The following is a 21,634-nucleotide window of genomic DNA, read 5'->3' on the forward strand; positions in this document are numbered from 1 at the left end:
GTACTTCTGGCAAGTGAGCGATCTTTTGAAGTAGATTAGGATGTTAGCAACAATCCCACACCCATATCCGACATTCACTCTCAGTATAAGGGAATTAGTGCCTGTGATGTAACTGTGATGCTCATGTAACTTATGATTATAGCATTCAGGCGATACTGGCCATACCATAAACTGTGCCCATACCATAAACTGTGCCCATACCATAAACTGTGCCCATACCATAAACTGTGCCCATACCATAAACTGTGCCCATACCATAAACTGTGCCTGCATGTACACGCACCATGAAACTGTGCCCATACCATAAACTGTGCCCGCACCTTTAAACTGTACCCGCACCATGAAACTGTGCCCGCACCATGAAACTGTGCCCATACCATAAACTGTGCCCGCACCTTTAAACTGTGCCCGCACCTTTAAACTGTGCCCGCACCTTTAAACTGTACTCGCACCATGAAACTGTGCCCATACCATAAACTGTGCCCATACCATAAACTGTGCCCATACCATAAACTGTGCCCATACCATAAACTGTGCCTGCATGTACACGCACCATGAAACTGTGCCCATACCATAAACTGTGCCCATACCATAAACTGTGCCCGCACCTTTAAACTGTACCCGCACCATGAAACTGTACCCGCACCATGAAACTGTGCCCGCACCATGAAACTGTGCCCATACCATAAACTGTGCCCATACCATAAACTGTGCCCGCACCTTTAAACTGTACCCGCACCATGAAACTGTGCCCATACCATAAACTGTGCCCGCACCTTTAAACTGTGCCCGCACCATGAAACTGTGCCCGCACCGTAAAACTGTGCCTGCACCATTAAACTGCTCGCACCATGAAACCTACCACACCATGAAACTGTGCCCACTCCATGAAACTGTGCCCACACCATGAAACTGTGCCCATCCCATGAAACTGTGCCTATACCATCCACAGGAGCTAATGTCCTGAACAGTGTAGCTTTACCAAGCTGTTTCCTCTGTCTGATTCAAGAAGTCATCAGCTTAACAGCTGCCAAAAGCAGTAGTGACAGTAATTTGTAGTGACGTATTGCTTAGGGGACATCTCCTCTCATTTTTTTCCCCAGGGGCATTTTATCCTGGAGCTTGCAGGATGTTACAACTTCTTCTTTTTTTTACTTTGCCATAAGTTCAGTCAGTTGGCTTACATAAAACAAGGTGCATCTTACGCAGACTTACAGAAATACTCAAATTAAAAAGAAACCATTATAGTGTTTAATAATGTTTGACCCAATCTGACTCATAAGAAACGTTTCTCAGCCCCCTAGTTGAAAGTCTTTCAAGCCCTCTTTCACGTTGTTTCTTGTAAAATTATAGATTCTAGGGCTGGTCACCTTCCAAACGCTTCAATTGTTTTCAGATTCACCAGATATAAAGAGTTTTTTTCAGTTGCTTTTCATCTTTTAATTTTTTATAGTTTTTCCAAAATTGAAGTTTAAAATGTAATGTTCTGGTGTTTCAGTCTGGCAGCTTAGCCAGGTGCAGAATCTGAACTGTGAACTTGCTACATTAGTTCATATATTTCTCAGCAGCATTTGTGGGAATATTAGCGACTATTGCATCAATTCTGCTGCCTTTAGGGCACACGTATGATAATGTGCATTTTGCAGCCTGTAATTTTATTTTCCCAACATGCATTTCTGTTTTTTCTCGTTCCCCACAATTTCACTCTGAATAATGTTAGCAAACTTTTGTGAAAAAAGCAATTTACATGCAAAATATAGTCATACTGATATTCAATACGCAACATAATTATGGCACCAGCATACAACCCTTTAAATACATATATGCGCAATGTATCTCGCAAGAGTTTGCCCGCCATATTGAAAATACATGGCGGTACATTTCAGCAAAGTGTATTTCCAAACCTGCTGATTCCATAGAGTTCAATAATATGGAGTTTCCTAGGCGTATTGACATTTCTGCTAAAGAATTCAAATAGTGATATCGCGTGGCAGATGCCCTGCTTCCGCCTCTGCGTGTGCCTTTTATATACTTGTGCAGGCCCCACCACTTTTGTGATGTCACAACAGGGCGGGTGCAGGTATATATAGAAGGACTTGTACCTGGTTAGGGTCGGGTGATTATGGTGCGGGTCGACTTTTTATTCACCCGCACATCACCATTCCATGGCAATGTTTTATAGAGAGACTTTACGTTTTTGCTTTATTATGCAACCAGTGAATTACCATCTTAATATTTAGGCAACAGAAGAAACATGTTTGGGGTCAATAAGTAGTAAATTTGTGAGCATAGAAACTTCTTTGCTCCACTGTGATGATCTGCTGCAACCTTTTTGTTTATTTTTTTTTCATTAGACTAGCTGCACTAAACTGTGATCAAAGTTAAAAAAACCTACACATAAACACAGAACTTTCAAAAAATATATCTTGTAGCAGCAACAAAACACTAGCGACAGCTAGCATCATGCACCCCCCCAGCACCTTGTTCTATTTTGAAATAATAGATTCTAAGATTTGGCATCCCTCTACTTTGCAGAGAATCACTTCACCTCCCATTGTGGAAAATAGAGGAGCTCAGAGACAGTTCTTGAAGCAAAAGCAAGAAATGTATCTTTAAGAGCTATAGAATTCTTATGGAACTGGAGCCAGGGTAGGCCCAGGACCACAAGAATTGCAAGCCTGTTAATTATAAGTAATGCTAGTTTCTCATTATATTGGGCCCCCACCAACAAGGGTAGCCCTTAACTCATTTCAGAAATGATTCCTTACTTTAAGGGGCAGATTTTATCAAAATGTGCGATGAGAACTCACCACAGAACTCAATCATTTTCTATTCATTCCTATTGGATTCTTAGAATCATATTTATCAACCGAGTTCATCATTTGATAAATATGCTTTTAAAAATCCCATAGGAATAAAGAAAGTGAGTGAGTTTTTTTGTGGTGAGTTCTAATTTTACATTTTGATAAATCTGCCCCAAAAAGTCAGACATGAATCGTAAAACTTGAAATAGGTACAAGTGGTTCGTTATGAATTTTGGCAAAAGCAGTGCCCTGCCTGGCCCTTTGACTATGTATTTAGCATCATTGCTCTGCTGAAAGCTTATTTTATTGCAAAATCATTTTCAAAACATTATTTTTTTAACAGAAACTATTAAAGGTCAGGGAATGTAAACTTGCATGTATTTAAATGTAGGAACTGTTGACGTTTAGAATTCTGGACCTTACCGAGAGTGCCAACTTGGGCATTTAAACAGCTCAGATCCTTTTTTTAAAGGCATAAACCAACCTCTATCATATTGTTCATCTATCATGTTATTCAGATTTGCTCATATCCTTCATAAAAGATTTGGTATTCGTCCGAATCCAAAAATAGTGTGTCCCTAACAATATTAGACACAGAAAGTAAAGCCAACTGCATTCATAATTAAGACCATGTTCATTAGCATCCACATTGGTTAACAGCTGTCATATTGACAGATGAATTTGTATTGCATCTTCACTTATGTTCATTTTATTTTGATTTTAGGAAATGGATTGAGAAAATAAATGAGCTGAATGTCCATGCTCTACCACCAGAAGAATATGAGACAACGCTGAGAATCTGCAGAGCTGAATCCAATTTAGAGTAGGTCAACTTTTCATTCTTCTTGTGACCTGAATCTCCAGATTTTGGCCGGCGGTCTCTATATTTTCAAAAAATGGGGCAACAAAAAAACAGTCATGAAAAAAACCTGTATTAGCTATTGAACTCCATCTCAAAAGTTACATCGGCCCCTTAGAGATACAATAATTGTTTTGCTTATTTACGTTTATTTCTTTCAAGCTTCCCAATGTTTTATGTAAAAATTAAAGTCCAAAGGTTGAATTTCGAATTCATGTGAATTTTTTAATTATACTCGCAATTCGACTGGGAGGTTATTTAATATAAAATTTGAATGTCTAAAACTCGAATGAACATTACCAACCCAAAAACTCGAATCTAATTAGACTAAACTCAAATGTAGTTTTCTCTAAAATGGGTCACTGGACCTCTGCCATTGACTTCTACATGAACTCTGCAGGTTTTAGGTGGCAAAAAGTCTAATTATTCCCAGGGTCCAGGTATGATTAATCTCTAATTCGAATCTGAGTTTGGATTATTCCCAACTCGAATTTGTGATTTTTGACCAATAATCCAACTCGAAAATTCGAATTTCCAATTCGAACCCTAATAAATCTCCCCCCAAATGTTGTGTCTTGGATTTGTGTAATATGCTGACTCTTTCTATATTTATTACTTTTGCCTACTTTGACATATGATTTGCATCCAACTAACGGGGATGCAATTGCTGCTTTAATTTACGTTGTAGCAAATTCAGGTCTGGAACTAGGTTTAGGCAGAAGAGGCACCTTTAAAGAATTGTGTTTAACACTCAAGCCCTCTATATTACTGGCAGATTTTGGCCTGGAACACTACCGTTAACTGTCTGAGACAAGTTTCAAAGCCATGAGTATAATCTCTTTTTATAATTGACAGTTTTAAGTCAATCAGTGTAGACTTAATGCATACCATTATTTTATAAAACAGGAATGTTTTTTAAAAGAAAAAATATGTACTTTTTTTTATACCCTATGCTGAATTTAAATTGAAAAATGAAAATCTACTGAGCTTTAATGATGGTATAACCATAGCAGCTACAACAATAGCCAGACAAGGGCAGATACTGTCAAGTATATAATACGTCATGGTTCTCTTAATAAATATAAGGACTGTGTGATAAAAAGATGTATTTCTGGTCGATTTATTGAAAATTTCTCCAAAAACCCTGGTAGTTCTGCCCATCTGTTCCACTTCCAGCTGCCTCCTTTCCAATGCTATGCATTGGTGCTGGTGGCACACCCCACACTGCACTGTAAAATAGCAACCAGTCAGCGGCTAGACAGCCTGACTTTTGGCCTAACTTTTATAGGCACATTTATCAAAGGTCGAATTTCGAATTTTTAACTCTAATAAATTCGAATATACTGAAATTTGATTGGGAGGTTATTTAATAAAAAAATCAAATATCCAAAATTCGATTCAATCTTACCGACTTGAAAACTCGAATCAAATTAGACTAAACTCGAATGTCAGGAAGGCTATTAACATCTTCAAATGGGTCACTGGACCTCTCCCATTGACTTATATATGTACTCGGCAGGTCTTAGGTGGCGAATAATTGAATTAGAATTATTCCCAGGGTAAAGGTTTGATAAATCTCGAAATTAGAATAGAGTTTGGATTATTCCAAATAGAATTAGTGAGTTTTGACCAAAAAAAACAACAACTTTGCAGTTGGTCTTCTTTATTTATTTTCTATAGTTTCTTTTAAATAATTTGCCTTATTATTTTGCTTTTTTACAGTCTTAAAATAGGGGTCAGTGATGCTGACAGCCAAAACATTATTGCTCCATGTGGCTGCAATTTTATCATTATTATTTATTGCTCATGTTCCTATTCAGGCCTCCTCCTATTCATATTTCAGTGTCTCGTGCAAACCATTGCTTGGGTACTAAGGCAAACAAGACCCTGGCAACCAGATAGCTGCTAAAACAACAAACTGGAATGTCTCTGGATATCAATGTCTACAGCATACTAATTACTTTTTTCTCAACTTTGCACTGAAAACACTGACACAAAAAAAATAGTTTGTATTTACCCATATAGTTAAGATCGTTGTATTTTCATTGCAGAGTAAAAAAATCAAAGTACATTTCAGTGACTCTTCAAAGACTTCTCTCAGAACAAAGAGTGCCATACCAAATTTAATTTTTGGAACACATGTTTTAAATATTTATACTTCTATCAACTATTTCTTGTTAATGGACCCAGTGTAAACTCTCAGATTTCAGCAGTACTTGTGCAGTAAAGATATGTACTGACTACTAGTGTGTTTGGTTTATTGCAAAATAAGTTATTAATGATCTACTTGCTGAAACAGTAGTTGCAAAAGGAGCTGCATTATATTTTAGTAAATATAAGCCGTTGCTCCCTTACCTGATCTGACATCAGAAACTCTGATCCTCTTCAAACTGGTAAGGTTGGCAGCAGTGGGAGCTGAATTTTAACTGCCATATGTATATATTTTCTGTTGTCTTCCACTGCAGTGATAAAAGAACATTGCTCCATTAACCAGAAGTAGATTTTAATGACCTTTGGCTTTTGCCAATTACTGTATTTGATTTTTAAGGTTATATAGTCCCCTTAAACTTATTATAATTTATTTGACTTTAGCCTCCCCAGATCTTTTCCCTAAGGTAAGAAAGACTTAATCCTTACCCAGGCCATATTCGATTACTCATACATATACCTGTTGTTACAACTCTTGCCCCCACCCAAAATAAGCAAAGGAGACTGTCCCCCATATGGCTGAAAATTCAGATGATCAAATTGCTACCTTGGAACATGACATGGTCCTCGCTGAACAAAATAATATAAATGACCTGACTCCACAAAATAACTCTACACTTACTAATACCCTTCGGCAATTGTTTTTTTTATAGACTAGACCTAACTTCAATATTCAATAACATGTAATTATGTCATTTACATAGTGCACAGTTTCCTATAGAGCCAGCCAACATACAATATTCCACTATGAAAGCTAAAATGTTTCCACCTGATAAACAGAAAGTTGTTCAAAAATATGATTCGAAACCCAGGGTTAGACTTCAATAGGAAACCAGCGGCCTCCTCTTATACCCAGACGACCTGGATGTAGTTTAAGAAAGCCTCTACCTTGCTTTGGTAAGCACGAGAGATAAACTAATTCAATTCAAAGTTGCACATCAAACCTATTAAAAAAAACTATGTCCTATGGATAGGTCAGATCATTCCACATGCCTTCACTGTAATGCAATAGAAGCAGATTTCATACACTTTTTATGGTACCACCCAGATACCCAGTTATTCTTGCAATGAGACTTACACATAGGGGGTTATTTACTGAAACCTGAATATTTCTGGTCGGAGTTTTAAAGGGGAAAACACAAATGTTTTTTATTTTATTTTTTTAGATTTATTATACCCCAAGGCTGCTATAAATCCGAATCCAAAAATACTCCATCTCAAACCTGTTGTAAAGAGAGAGATATAAAAACAGATAGACGGCACTCCGGATAAAATGAATAAAGAGAATTTATTCCAACACTAGATGCATCGACATGGCCTTATGCGTTTCAAGAAAGAATTCCCTTAATCATATGATTAACGGAATTCTTTCCCTAAACGTGTAAAGCCATGTGGATCCATCTAGTGTTGGAATAAATCCTCTTTATTAATTTTATTCGGAATGCCGTCTATCTGTTTTTATATCTATAAGGCACAGCTGGGGCGCTGGTGGCTGAGCACTCGGTATTGGAGTGGAACTGAATGGAGTAAGAAAACCCACCAGGGGTGAGTCTGTAGCAGCTATCATTTTTGACCATATAAAGAGATACTGCGATGGGAAAAAAAGGGTTTTTTCAAAACACATCAGTTAATAGTGCTGCTCCAGCAGACTTCTGCACTGAAATACATTTCTCAAAAGAGCAAACAGATTCTTTTTTATATTTAATCTGACATAGGGCTAGACATATTGTCCGTTTCCCAGCTGCCCCCAGTCATGTGACTTGTGCTGTGATAAACTTCAGTCACTCTTTACTGCTGTACTGCAAGTTGGAGTGATATCAACCCCTCCCTTTCCCCCAGCAGCCTAACAACAGAAAAATGGGAAGGTAACCAGATAGCAGCTCCCTAACACAAGATAACAGCTCCCTGGTTGATCTAAGAACAACACTTAATAGTAAAATCCAGGTACCACTGTGACACATCCGGTTACATTGAGTAGAAGAAACAATAGCCTGCCTGAAAGCAGTTCCATCCTAAAGTGCTGGCTCTTTTGAAAGCACATGACCAGGCAAAAGGACCTGAGATGTCTGCCTACACACCATTATTACAACTTGGAAAAAAAAATACACTTGCTGGTTCAGGAATTCAATTTTTATGGTAGAGTGAATTACTTGCAGTGTAATTTCGAAATAAAAACGACATCATAAAAATTATGACAGAATCCCTTTAAATTCATTTGTCCTTTTAAAAAGTGCAATTTTCTTGTGCTTAATTTTAGGGTTACAGATGGGTCAAGGACTTTGGAGGGTCGCAAGAAATCAACAGTTTCAACAAGGATTTGCAGAGCACACTTACCTGCCCACAGATAATGGCAGAAGGATAATTGATGATGATGATGATAACTTGAATCATCAAAGGCAGCTTCAGGGTGGAATGGACATATGCTATCTACTGAAAGCAAGGAAAGCTAATGATCGGAAAGGATTCATCAATCTTGAAATGCTACCACCAGAGCTGAGCCTTACCATTCTCTCCTATCTCAATGCCACAGACCTCTGTTTGGCATCATGTGTTTGGCAAGACCTAGCCAATGATGAACTACTGTGGCAGGGGTAAGTAAAAATATGCAAAAACCACTAACCTACCATTTATTACCTGGCTACCTTTATCATCATATCCCTGAACTTTGGGTGGCAAATATTATCTTAAGGTTGAACAAATATCCTTTCTTTTCTCATTTTATAATCAGTGAAAAAAACTGTTAAATTTATAATTTCTTTGTATTTTTTCAGACTCAAGTTGCAGAACTTTACCATAGTAACATAGTAATTTTGGTTGAAAAAAGACACACATTTAACACTTCAACATACTTTTAATAGCGTTATTTAAATATTATACAGGAACTGTATTCCTTATATGGAAACCTATTATCTAGAAAGCTCTGACTTAAATGAGAACTAAAGCTTATCTAAAGAAGTAGCTAGAAATTGTGTACATTATGTTTTGGGCTTCTGTATCAGTGCAAGGCAACGACAGCCTTTAAGCAGAAAAGATCCGTGCCTGTAAAGATGCCCCAGTAGCACCCCGTCTTCTTTTCTGCACATACTCTGTGCTGCTGTTGGTTACTGAGCTTAGGGATTAATGCATAGGTATTGAATATACATATTATAAATGTCACAATATAAGGCAGTGGCTGATTATTAAATAATTCCAGGTACATCATGGCTCAGAAACCAGCACAATTAGCATCAGTATTTAATATTCAGCTCTGTAGCATCCACTTTTATGACAGACAAACTTCATTTCTTTGTAACCCCTAAGCTTAGCTTCTCAACAACTGCTCAAAGCACACTGAGCCTGTGCGTGTCGCAGACACTTCTAACAAATTCCAAGTCAGGAAACTCTTGTGAATATTTTGAAGGCCTGGATCATTACTATTATAGAGGCCCCGAACCTTTAGACTGGTTTAATAAATATAATAAAATATGGCACATTCATATTTAACGTTTAGTTTTCCTTTAACAGGAAGACTTTCTTCCGTAGAGTCCATTTTAAACATTTTAATAAAATTGTTTAATAAAACCGTACATGTTTATTCTATATTAGGGCCAGTATTTTTATTGATAGCAACACTCTATAATTTGAGGTTCAGATGACATTTAAAGCTGTTTCCTTCCCAAGACCTTCATCATCTTCTTTGTATGACATCATATATAATATGTATGTCTGTATAACATATAAGTAGCTTTTATTTCTTTTAAGCATCAATTCTCTTAATCCCTCTGTGGTACTGCTTTCATGAAAAGAGAGATGAGGAGAGTCTCTTGAGATCTTTGTGGCTTACTGCAATGTTTAGTTATAGTAGGGGGCAAAGGTATAAACAGTGGGAAAGTGTGAAGACCTGCATAGTGGCTCAGTAATGTCTCGGAGGTGCACATCAAAGGTCAGTTATACAAAACTGGAAAAAACCAACATTTAAATCCTTTTCACTTTTGCCATTCGTTTGACTCCAGTGCTCAAATTACACAAAAATGATTGATGTCAAACATGAAAGATTGAGTTCAGATGTTAAATAATAATATCACACTCTGCGAGGTTTATTCAGAAGAATTCAAGAAATGTCTGTAAAAGGAATTGCCCTACTTTTTTATCGAAGCTGGAAGCATTTATTTAAATTAGCAAACCTGAGCTTTTGTATTGTTTAAATACTGCAACGTAAAGGGCCCCCGGAGTTTATTTATTTAATGCTTCAGTGGTCAACGGCGAGTGTATACCTGAGCATGTCATCATGTGTCAAATGTACAAATGTAGAGTATATAAGTGTAGGGTAATTCATTAATTCATGACCACTGCCAACAATTGTGATACATTAAACACCATGCTTGGATTAGATTTTTTTAAATATTTTTTAACAAAATGTGTAATCTGTCCTGACTCACTAACTGCAACCCAGCTGCAGTCATAGGGACAGATTTACTAAAGGGCGCAGTTACTACCACTATTAGGCACTTCACTGATTTACTAACTGGCTCAGGCATAACTTTCTATTGAAAGAGACAGACGCTAGTGATCATTCGCACCCTATCGACAGGTCAATTTTCGCTCTGGTGAATGGACGTTACTATGCAAATTCACTAAGATGTGGATTTTACTGAATGTTACCTCTTTTGCCAGACTTGCCTTCACCAGCTCAGACCAGCAAAGTGCATTGGAGTGCATAGATCTTCCTCAATCTTCTGTTACTTACATCATATTTTTAGTCCCAAAAAACGCTGGAGTCTTTTCCTTTTTTCAGAGTGATAGGCTGCAAAAGTCCTTAAAATGATTTTGGGGTAATCGGGTTCCCCAAAACATATGGAACATAAACTATACAATGGGCTCAGGTGTAGGGCATTATAACAACTCTATTTTCTTTATTAAAGTTCCCTCGACTTGTGTAATGTATTTGCTGCAACATATACGTCCATTCAACTTTATAATTTCCCACCGTGTGCAAATTAGCTTAAGCGAAGACCTCTAACGAAGTTGCGCTAGGCATAATTGAACACTAGTGCATCTTCACTTTGTTTGCCGAAGTAACGATAGCGAAAATTCGCCATTGTTCGGCACCCTGGATGCAACTTCGCATTTTTGTAAATTAGCGTTGTCTGAGTGAATAGGATAGGTCACCTGTCTCTAAGATCTGTGTGCATCTGAGGGTATAATGTATCTATCATCTTTAGATATCTGTGTATCTTTCACTCATTAAATCAATCTAATTGCAAGCTACCTGCCTGTCTTACATCACATCACAGAGGGCTGCATTTAATAGGAGTATTATTTACATGTAGCAAACCTATGAAGAAAAGTAGTCCATGTGCAGCATTCTTGTTTTGCTAAGGCATTTGTCTCCACTTAGGCCTATGTATATAACTATTACACACATATAGGTAGTTGGTTGTAAATGGTTGTATTTGTGACTCTTTGATGTCTGAGTGCAGAATATAAGCCTCCACTGGACAGAAAAAATGAGATCTCCGCAGCTCACCTACCCTAGCTGTTCAGACCCATTGCAGTGTATTCTTCAATTCTGGGTAAATCGGAAAACCAATCAAATATTTGCTTTCAATATTCTACCTGCAGCTGGCTGATTGGTTACTTTGGGTTACTCCACTGGTTCAGATTATCCCAGTGTGTGTTTGTGTCAGGGCTGGAATTAGGGGTAGGCAGAAGCGGCACCTTTCTAGAGCGCAACTTTAGGGGGGGTTGCTATAGGCAAGTACCTTAACATACCTTGGATAAGGGAAGATCTGTCACCTCAATTATATACTTTATTTGGCAAAATAATTAGTTGATGTTTTTGCTGATCATCAATGTTTTTAAAATTCATTTTAAAATCTTTCACCTCTACTACTCATACCTGTGGTTCAATGTACAGGTAGAAATGGAATGCATGTATTATTATTATTACTTGCATGTATTTAATAGGCATCAACGTAATCAACAGAACTGCGTACATAAACTAACCAGTACAAGATGTAAACACAGCCCTGCTTGTTAGTGCTTATTATGTCAGGAAGGTGATACCAGCTTATGACATTTTCCTAATGTATGGCTTTATATATGTCTGCTAAATTTTCCTATTAAACCATCTTAATGTCAAATGGAGATGTTACATGACATGTTAGCAGTTAATTAAGAAATATGCATCAGATTTCATTAATTCATAGGTTTCAACACATCCCGGAAAGCTCCTGATTCAGAAATTAGAAGTAGCCAATGTGCTATTGGACATTATCTGCCCTATATGTTGTATTATTTCTGTATAAGTTCTGGCTCAGGTGATGCAAATAATTTCCTATTTTATCAGTGTGATCCATGCTGTGCAGATAAGAGGGAGGAAATCATCAGCATTGCAGAGAAGATTTATTTAAAAAATTATATATAGAGATTAAGGAATGTAGGCTTTCCATGGGGTTGTCTACATCTTGGTCTTATTATCGTAATAACAGCAGTGTATACTAGTAGTTTGAGAAACATTAATGTAGTGTATTTTTTTCTACTTTTATTTTGTTTAAACAGGTTATGCAAATCCACCTGGGGTCACTGTTCTATATACAATAAAAGGCATCCTCCTGGTTTTTCTTATCGGGATCTCTACATGCGCCTGGATGAAGGGAGTCTTACCTTCAATGCTAATCCACACTGGGTAAGACCAGGGAGCAAGATCTAATACATAGTTCTTTTACTTAATTGTTTGTAGATCAAGATAGCTGCAGATCGACTGTTTGAAAATATCTGCTTTTTATGTCTTTCTAGATGAGGGCAAACTTTTAAGTTTTTTTTTTTTTTTCCTTACATTTGCTTTCTTACAATTACTTTATTACATAACCCGAATAAAGGTTTAATTAAATTAAACTTTGTGTGGTATTTGGATGGATTGTATTACAGCAACAGCTGGCAGATAAACAGTTGGAAAACAGAAAATATACCTTTTGAATAAGGCAAGGCAGCCATGATACCGTGACAGCTCACATAATATTCAAAGTAGACGTCTGATAGACTCAGAAGGTTGTTTGGTGCTGGAACCTGTAGCAACTTATTTTTGCTACAATGCATTTGTACTTTGCAGAGTAAGATACTTCAGAACTGTCAGATGTATTAAAACTATCTTTTCGTTGACTTTAGGACTATTCACCAAAAACATTTATTTTCCTTAAACCAGTATTAATGCTCCTTAAAGTGATACTGACACTAAAAAACTACTTTTTAAAATATGAATGTACATTAAAAGTTACCTATAGATCATGTTGATCGTTTTTTTCTGAGAGGTTTGTTTATCTAAGTTATTCTTAGTTGAAGTTTCTAAACCCGATTGTTTTGCAAACCTAACTGTCCCATATCAGCCTGTCCGTTAAAGTTTCTAATGCTAACGGACTCCTGCTGCACAAATATGGCAGCCCCCTCATATAGGAACATGGGGCATCAGACAGGTAATGTAAAAGCAGTGCGCAAATACTTTATGGCAAAGCTATAAGTAGCTTTCAAAGCCAATATTATGATAGATGTAAAAGAGAGTTTAATTTCTGGTGTCAGTATCTCTTAAAGGCACCTCCCAGAGAACTCACCAGTAAAAATAAAAAAGAAACACGTTAAGAATTGCATAGCACAGTGACCATCAACACCCTGCATTATAAGGTTATGAGAGTGTTTATAACCGTACAGTACTACATTGTTGATATAATGTGAGGTTTCTAAAATGCAGCATTCCATTCTTATCTGAAAAGCCTAATGATACAAACTGACCCTGAGTTCAATGATTAGCCGATCTGTTTAGGTCTTTGCTCAGACATTTTTTGTTGTTGAGGTATGAAGGTTTCTGCTTGCAGATGCAACACCTCAAAGCAAGTTTCTCACCATTCACTGTAATGCAAGACGTATAAATGTGTTGGCAGGTTTCCTTTGAAAATCTCCAGAACACAGTCTTTTATAAATGGGTAAACTCTCCATTTAGCTGCCGTTCCTCCCACTCCAGTCGTTCACTTGTGAATTGAGTTTAGCAATTTATTTGTAATAAAATGACAGAGTTTTATGTGTTTTGTTTCTTCTAGTTTTGCTATGGTATTATCGCTTTGTATTTATTTTATGAATGTATCTTAAGAAGGTTGTACACTTGATCATTTTACATCTTTACATTTATTTTCATAGGGAATTGAATATCTTTTATCAAGGGGCATTCTAAATGATTCAGCAAAAGAAATTGCAAAGTTTATCTTTTTTACTAGAACACTAAATTGGAAGCATCTGAGACTCTACCTTGACAGAAGGTAAATGCGTTTTACACTGCGAAAAGTAATGGAAATGAAAAGAGATGGAGATTATCTCCTAATTTATTTGTTTCGTCCCCCAATAATTGAACAAAATCCAAAGGTTTGTATTTTATTACATTGGCTTGATTGCAGTTGTTTAGAAACACTTATTTCCTGGTTCATCTCATGGAAACTCCATTAATTTCTATGAGGAATTCAGAATTTGAATTAGGAGATACATTTTTCTCATTGAATTGAATCTGGGTCTTTAACTCCCGTTTGAAGATAATGGCCATCATTTATATACTGTCCCCAAAGGCCAAGTCATTTGCGGTGTCTGCTTTTGTCTGTGACTGAAAATAATTCATAATAGTAGTGTTGTGGGAAAAACTGATATTATCGCCACATAATAACCCCACTTTTTATTATTTGGTGTCATTTTTTATAGTCGTTAATTATGTTGTGGTATCCTCTGTTACCATAGTGGTTATTTCAGATTTTTAATTTAAGATGTTCTATGGTTTTTTTGTTCTGCCTGGACCAGAGTTGTTTCTTCCACTCTCCTATCTAAATTATAGGCATATAACGAGGCACTAATGAAGTGCAAATGAGCCTTATATGTGGGGTAAGTTATCTTGCTCTGTCTTTAGTGAAAGGCCTATAATCCTGAGATTTTATATGTAGTATCATCTCTGCCATAAAGCAAGCCAGGAAGGTTGTTTGTACCAGGAAGGAAATAGAAATAGTTCCATGAGTAATACTAAATAAACTTCCCTGTGCAATTATAACTTTTTCAGCAGTAAATAAAAAAAGCTTAACCCAATACTACACTACTTCATAGGTTATTTGTAGGGATGCACCGAATCCAGGATTCCGCCTTTTTCGGCAGGATTCGCCGAATTCTTGTGCCTGGCCAAACCGAATCCTAATTTGCATATGGAAATTAGGGTCGGTAGGGAAATCACGTGACTTTTCATCACAAAAGAAGATTTTTTTTCCACTTCTTCCATTCCTGTCCCTAATTTGCATATGCAAATTAGGATTTGATTCAGTATTTGGCCGAATCTTTCACGAAGGATTCGGGGATTCTGCCGAATCCCAAATAATGGATTCGGTGCATCTCTAGTTATTTGGTCGTTAATTCCCGGACAAAAGTGCAAGTTCAATTTTTTCCACTTCTTCCTTTCCTGCCCCTAATTTGCATATGCAAATTAGGGGCAGGAAAGGAAGAAGTGGAATAAAATCTTCTTTTGTGACGAAAAGTCACGTGATTTCCCTACCACCCCTAATTTACATATGCAAATTAGGATTCGGTTTGGCCAGGCACAAGAATTCGGCAAATCCTGCTAAAAAAGGCGGAATCCTGGATTCGGTGCATCCCTACAAATAACCTATGAAGTAGTGTAGTTTTGGGTAAAGCTTTTTTTATTTACTGCTGAAAAAGTTTTAATTGCACAGGGAAGTTTATTTAGTATTACTCATGGAACTATTTCTATTTCCTTCCTGGTACAAACAACCATCCTGGCTTGCTTTATGGCAGAGATGATTCTACATATAAAATCTCAGGATTAAAGGCCTTTCACTAAAGACAGAGCAAGATAACTTACCCCACATATAAGGCTCATTTGCACTTCATTAGTGCCTCGTTATATGCCTATAATTTAGGTAGGAGTGTGGAAGAAACAACTATGGTCCAGGCAGAACAAAAAAACCATAGAACATCTTAAATTAAAAATCTGAAATAACCACTATGGTAACAGAGGATACCACAACATAATTAATGCCTATAAAAAATGACACAGAATAATAAAAAGTGGGGTTATTATGTGGCATATGCCAATTAGGATTCGTTTCAGTATTCGGCCGAATTTTTCACCAAGGATTCGGCCGAATCCCAAATAATGGATTTGGTGCATCTCTAGTTATTTGATCAGTAATTCCCAGACAAAAGTGCAAGTTCACCTAGGGGCACAAAAGCACACCCCTTAGTGCTCATTTTGAGAGCACTTTTGTTTTTAGATTTATCTAAGAGAAAACAAAAAGCAATAGAAACGCTTCACCCTTTGTTTATGCAAAAAAAAAAACCACCAGCTCCTTAAATTTTATTTTCCATTACGAACCCTAATTCAAATAGAAAATGTTTTTAAACAAATGCAGTAAAGCATCATCTGTAAAAAAAAAAAAAAAAAAGGCAGTGTTTGTGTTTGGTTGTCCATAGCATTAAAGTCAATGAGGGTAATTTGCAAATTTGCACCTGAACAGTTACCCATGGCAAGCAGATGTTTGCTTTCACCGTTCTACTTACAGCTGGCCGAAAAAAAGTTTGTAATTGATAGGTTGCTATGGGTTACTGCCCAGGTTCAAATTTGCCCATTGTTTAGAAACGAAGCCCACCAAATCCAAAGGGCTTTCTATTTTAAGTACAGTTATAATAATAATAACGATACATTTTTTTATACTACTTACTATAAAACCATAATGTCCTCTGAACTGTATTGTAGACATTTCAAAGATTATAATGTTTTTAAAATCTTTTTCTAGAAAATGATCTGAATTTGATTTGTATTTTAATAGACAAGTATAGAATGTGAGAGTTCTTCTGTAATAAAATGAATTTCCTTCTCCAAGGCGGGATGTTTTAGATGAACTTGTGACACTACACAACTTCAGCAACCAGTTCCTACCAAATGCACTGAGAGACTTTTTCCGTCATATACATGCACCAGAAGAACGTGGAGAATACCTTGAAACACTCATCACAAAATTCTCTCATCGATTCTGTGCTTGTAACCCTACACTAGCGAGAGACCTGGGTCTCAGTCCTGGTAAGAAGAAACGCTACTTGTTTGACAGCAACAATAAGAACACACTTATATTGCATAAGAACTTGCATTGGAAGGATCATGGATATATTGACAAGTGAAGACATGCTGCAATACTTCTATCCATAACCATAATGTTTTCTCCTTTTTTTACAGAACAGTTTCTTTATACATGCCAATTGAAATGACTAATTATTATTCTTCCTGTTAATGTTTGTATTGTTTGGTAATGACAAATGAGGCATTTTTAGTGTTTTGGTTTATAGAGAAAAGTAATGGCTGTGGTTATGGTGTATGAGCATAGTCATTTCTCAAACTGTAGACAAACACACAGGAGAAGATAAGAGCCAGCCTGTGCCAGAACTACAATAATTGCCATCCATTTTTCTCAAAGATTGGTCTCAGCCAGACTAAATGATGTGTGTGCCCTAAGCCTTAGGGCATAAGGACAGGATTAGTAGTGAGTGTGCCTTCTGAGTTAGGTCATTTTTACCAATTAAAAGTATCATGTTATGACCATTAGCCAAGTTCCACTGTGTTACACCATGTGTTACCCAGAACAGTAGTATCTGTTGGCAAGATGGTACTTGTATTCTGGCACATAGCATATAAAGGACTAAAGGGCAATATTTACATGCTTTGGTCACACCAAAATATGTAATACGGCTGTATTATCAGCCAGAGCAGCCATAGGCATCACCATCCGTGGCACATGCACAGTATAGGCTTTCACCACTGTATTTAGAGGCAAGTATCCTGCAGTGAACTGAACTGATTTTTTTTAAATGCTTCCCCCCCCCCATATAAGCACCCGAGGGTTGGCCCCATAAAGCTGTCGTGTTAGGCATGGGCTCTCAAGTACCTATAGGGTAAATACAGCCCTCAGCAGGCTGAGATGCTATAGCTTAAGGGAACGGTGACACTTGATATTGGTTTTGGGAAACCGTACATCCTAAAATGCACAGATAACTACATTTGATGGTAAGAGCACTTACTGTAAGATAGTCTCTCACTTGGCATTTTGTCCCCACATTTTTAGGGGAAAAATAAACTTTCAAAACACTAAGGGGGTTATTTACTAAAGTCTGATTTTTTTTCTGGTTGGACTTTTAAAGGAGAAAACTAGGAATGCACCAAATCCAGGATTCGGTTCGGGATTCAGCCCTTTTCAGCAGGATTCGGTCGACTCCTAATTTGCATATGCAAATTAGGGACGGAGAGGGAAATCGCATGACTTTTTGTCACAAATCAAGGAAGTAAAAAATGTCCCCTGCCCACACCTAATTTGCATATGCAAATATAGATTTGGTTTGGCATTCGGCCAAATCTTTTGCAAAGGATTTGGGGGTTCGGCCGAATCTAAAATAGTGGATTCGGTGCATCTTAGAAAAAAAACTAAAATTTTTCGTGATTTATTAAACCCAGGATGGTGTTAAAAGTCCGAATAAAAAATATTCCATCCTGCCGAGTTCATGTAGAAGTCAATGGCAGATGTCCTGTTTACAATTGAAAGGTATCCTGATCTGCACTGGGTTTTGTACAATAATCCAAAGATTTCGTGGTTTTTAGTCAATAATCCGAAAAAGTTGCAGGTTTCGGGCATCAAATCTGAAAAAGTTTCAGTTTCGGAGACAAATCCTTTTCCCCACACATTTTCATGAAACATTATGGATAAATAGGGGAGGGAAAGTCTGTGCGGAATTGGTCTGAGTTGTTTTCAGAAATAAGTGAGAACATTTCAGATTTTGATAAATAACCCCCTAAGAATTGATGGTTGGTCCTTGCAAATGGAACTGGTCATAGAAAATGGATGTGATTATAATCAAAAGCAATGTGTCTTTGTTTTTGATGTGTTTCATTCATCCCTTTGTCTTGTGGGAGCTTTCTAAAGCAATGTGTTTCTCACTGAATCTAGTACTGAGATACAGTGTTTGTTTTTATTTGAGGAGCAGTATAGCGCCTCGGCAACTATCTAAAGGTGGCCATACATATTTAAGATCTGCTCATTTGGCAAGGCCAGATATCTATTGCATAGGCTGTCTGACAGGTCCCATACATGGCCAGATAATCTGCCAGCTTGGTCTGAAGGGGCAGAATCGGTGTGTTTTTGTTTCAGTCAATATTTTTGTTTGTGTGCACATTATACCTGGTAGCAGTGGTTTATTGCAGCCAACAGAGAAGTTTCAACTCCAAAACAGATGGGAATGGTATTGCAAATGATAAACCTTTATTCAGCTGCGTTAACCTTTAACATAGACTTCTCACCAAAAAGGTAGACCCAAACTTTTAACCAGAAGAATGCATTTTACCTCAGTTGATATATTTAGGAACACAAATGAAACTGAAGGTGAGCCTTTTTTCCAATAGGTATAGTAGCATCCCAGAAGTTGTAGAAGCTGGGTGAGGTTAGGTGACACTCTACTGCATTCTCATATTAATTTAGCATAAAAACATTATTTGTCAGTGCTTAATCCTCATCTATTCCAAGGACAGGGTCCATTATCCCAACTTTGATTTGCTATAAATAATTGTCTTAAAGTGATACCTTTGTTATAACTATTTAAAAAAGCCAGACACTAAGGCACAAATGAAGGCACTAATTTAACATGTTAAAATCACCTTTTAGCTTCACCTCTTTATACTGACCTTTAATACCTCTTTAGCTGTGGCTTCTGGGGCAGTGATTTGTGGGTGGGGCAAAGATACAGTAGGCTGGTGTCAAATGTTAATAGTTTCTCCCGTCTGCCCAGTCTTGGCCTCAAACCCAGTGTCACTGTTACAGCAGTAGTGACGAAAGTGGTATCAGAGGTAAGTAAACAGAGGGTATTGTTGGCATTGTTATTGCGTTCTCCATGTTTTATAGCTGTTGTGTTGTGTCCTGGTCTTGACTGCAGCTTTTAATGTTTGTTTATTGTATTTACTAGTCTGTATCCAGAAACAAATAAATTATTAATGGGGCAATGCAAATTATATATACTCAAGTGCAAAACACTAGAAGGAAATTCCAGGGATCTCCTAGGCAGTCATTCATAGGGGATAAGTAAAATTTACTGAGGAGTGCCAATTTGTTAAAATTTACTGAATATAATCAGACTTAGGTGCTGAAACCCCAGCGATCCTGAGAATTTTACTCTACTGTGCTTGTGGGCTATTGATGGCTGAATGGCAGTAATAGTACACCTGGCCAAGGGTCTAAGGTTAGCCATTATAGTCAGTGGGGGATGTTACCCACCGTGAATATGATGTTAACCTATGGGTCAGAACCCAAAATTGGTCCCAGTGCTGTTAGGGTTGATCCCAATGAACACCTTAAATATGATGAAATGTTCTGCTACAGTAGGCAATATTGAATAATTAGATTCATAATTCTAAACTAATACTTTAGGTCATAAAAGTATATATTTTTAATTAATGTGTTTCCCCAGGCCACCCTCCTGTCCATGTGTCTATGGATGCATCTGATTTGCACCAAGCATATTGGAAACTAATGCTGTTGTGGACTTTGTATCAGGAGTGAGACCCAACACATTTTATAAAGCACTTTGGTACAAATTCTGCATAATTTAGAAATTGCGTGCATTAAGTGCCCAGTACTGCTGGAAAGTTGTAGGGGATGGGAAAAAAAACATAGTGATTTTCTTTAGAATTGTGCACTTTGCATTTGCTTCATAATGGAGCCCTATAATTTGTGTCCTACCTAATGTGTGTGTGCTTTAAAATCATTGCTTTTTATGCTGTATACATCTCTGTGTAGCATTGTCTGCACAATTTGGATGGATTTATTTCATCAATTTGTAATTAATGTCAGGCCTTTTTTTTTCTTTTGTGTTTTGTTTAGATGCAGTGTATGTTCTGTGCTATTCTTTGATTCTGCTTTCCATCGACCTCGCCAGCCCTCATGTGAAGAACAAAATGTCAAAGAGAGAGTTTATCAGAAACACACGTCGTGCTGCTCAGAACATTAGTGAAGACTTTGTAGGGCACCTCTATGACAATATTTACCTTGTTGGCCATGTTGCTGTTTAAAGATACAGGTTCTAGAACCAGTAGTGGCTTTCCCCAAGCCAATATGGGGGTTATGGTAGTGCTGGTCATTCTAACCTCTGTCTACAATTTAACAATATGTTTTCTCTTTTCTTAGCAATCTACCATGAAAAGTGAAGATTACTGCAGAATTATTTTTTTATTAATAGTTTTGCTTATAATGTCCTGCACATAATGTGCCAGCTAGCCCTTTATGACTGTTAAACTGACATTACAGTGTAGGCCTTCTTCAGGGTGTTGGATATAAACACTAGAATTGTCATTGAAACCAATGCATTCTTTTTTTAATATCTAGTAATTTGTACATACTAAATCACAGAGATTTATAATCATAATATAAAATATTAAATATGTAAAGTATTTTAACTACATTTTGTGTAAATGTTTTTGTTTCCTGTTTACAATTACTTTAATGCCTTGCCGCAAACGTATCTTCATTGTTTCCTGCAGAATAAAACGGTGTGTTGCAGCCACGCTTCCTCTTAAGCAGCATGCAAACTAATAATTATAGTACAGATATGGGACCTGTTATCCAGAATTCTTGGGACCTGGTGTTTTTGTGTAATTTGGATCTTAATACTTTGTCTACTAGAAAATCATGTAAACATTAAATAAATCCAACAGGCTGGT

The 21,634-nt window shown here is 37.1% G+C and overlaps 1 protein-coding gene across 1 annotated transcript; it reads left to right on the top strand.

The window, feature by feature from the left end:
* Positions 1-8,128: 8,128 nt before the first annotated feature.
* fbxo8.S (F-box protein 8 S homeolog) lies at positions 8,129-21,373 on the top strand (the record flags this gene model as incomplete). The annotated part of the gene is given in 5 exon segments (NM_001092141.1): positions 8,129-8,462; positions 12,412-12,538; positions 14,038-14,156; positions 16,767-16,963; positions 20,799-21,373. Coding segments are annotated over 5 exon segments (957 nt in total). The 3' UTR covers positions 20,987-21,373.
* Positions 21,374-21,634: the final 261 nt, after the last annotated feature.

This window comes from Xenopus laevis, chromosome 1S, assembly GCF_017654675.1.
Source record: "Xenopus laevis strain J_2021 chromosome 1S, Xenopus_laevis_v10.1, whole genome shotgun sequence".
NCBI classification, from domain to species: Eukaryota; Metazoa; Chordata; class Amphibia; order Anura; family Pipidae; genus Xenopus; species Xenopus laevis.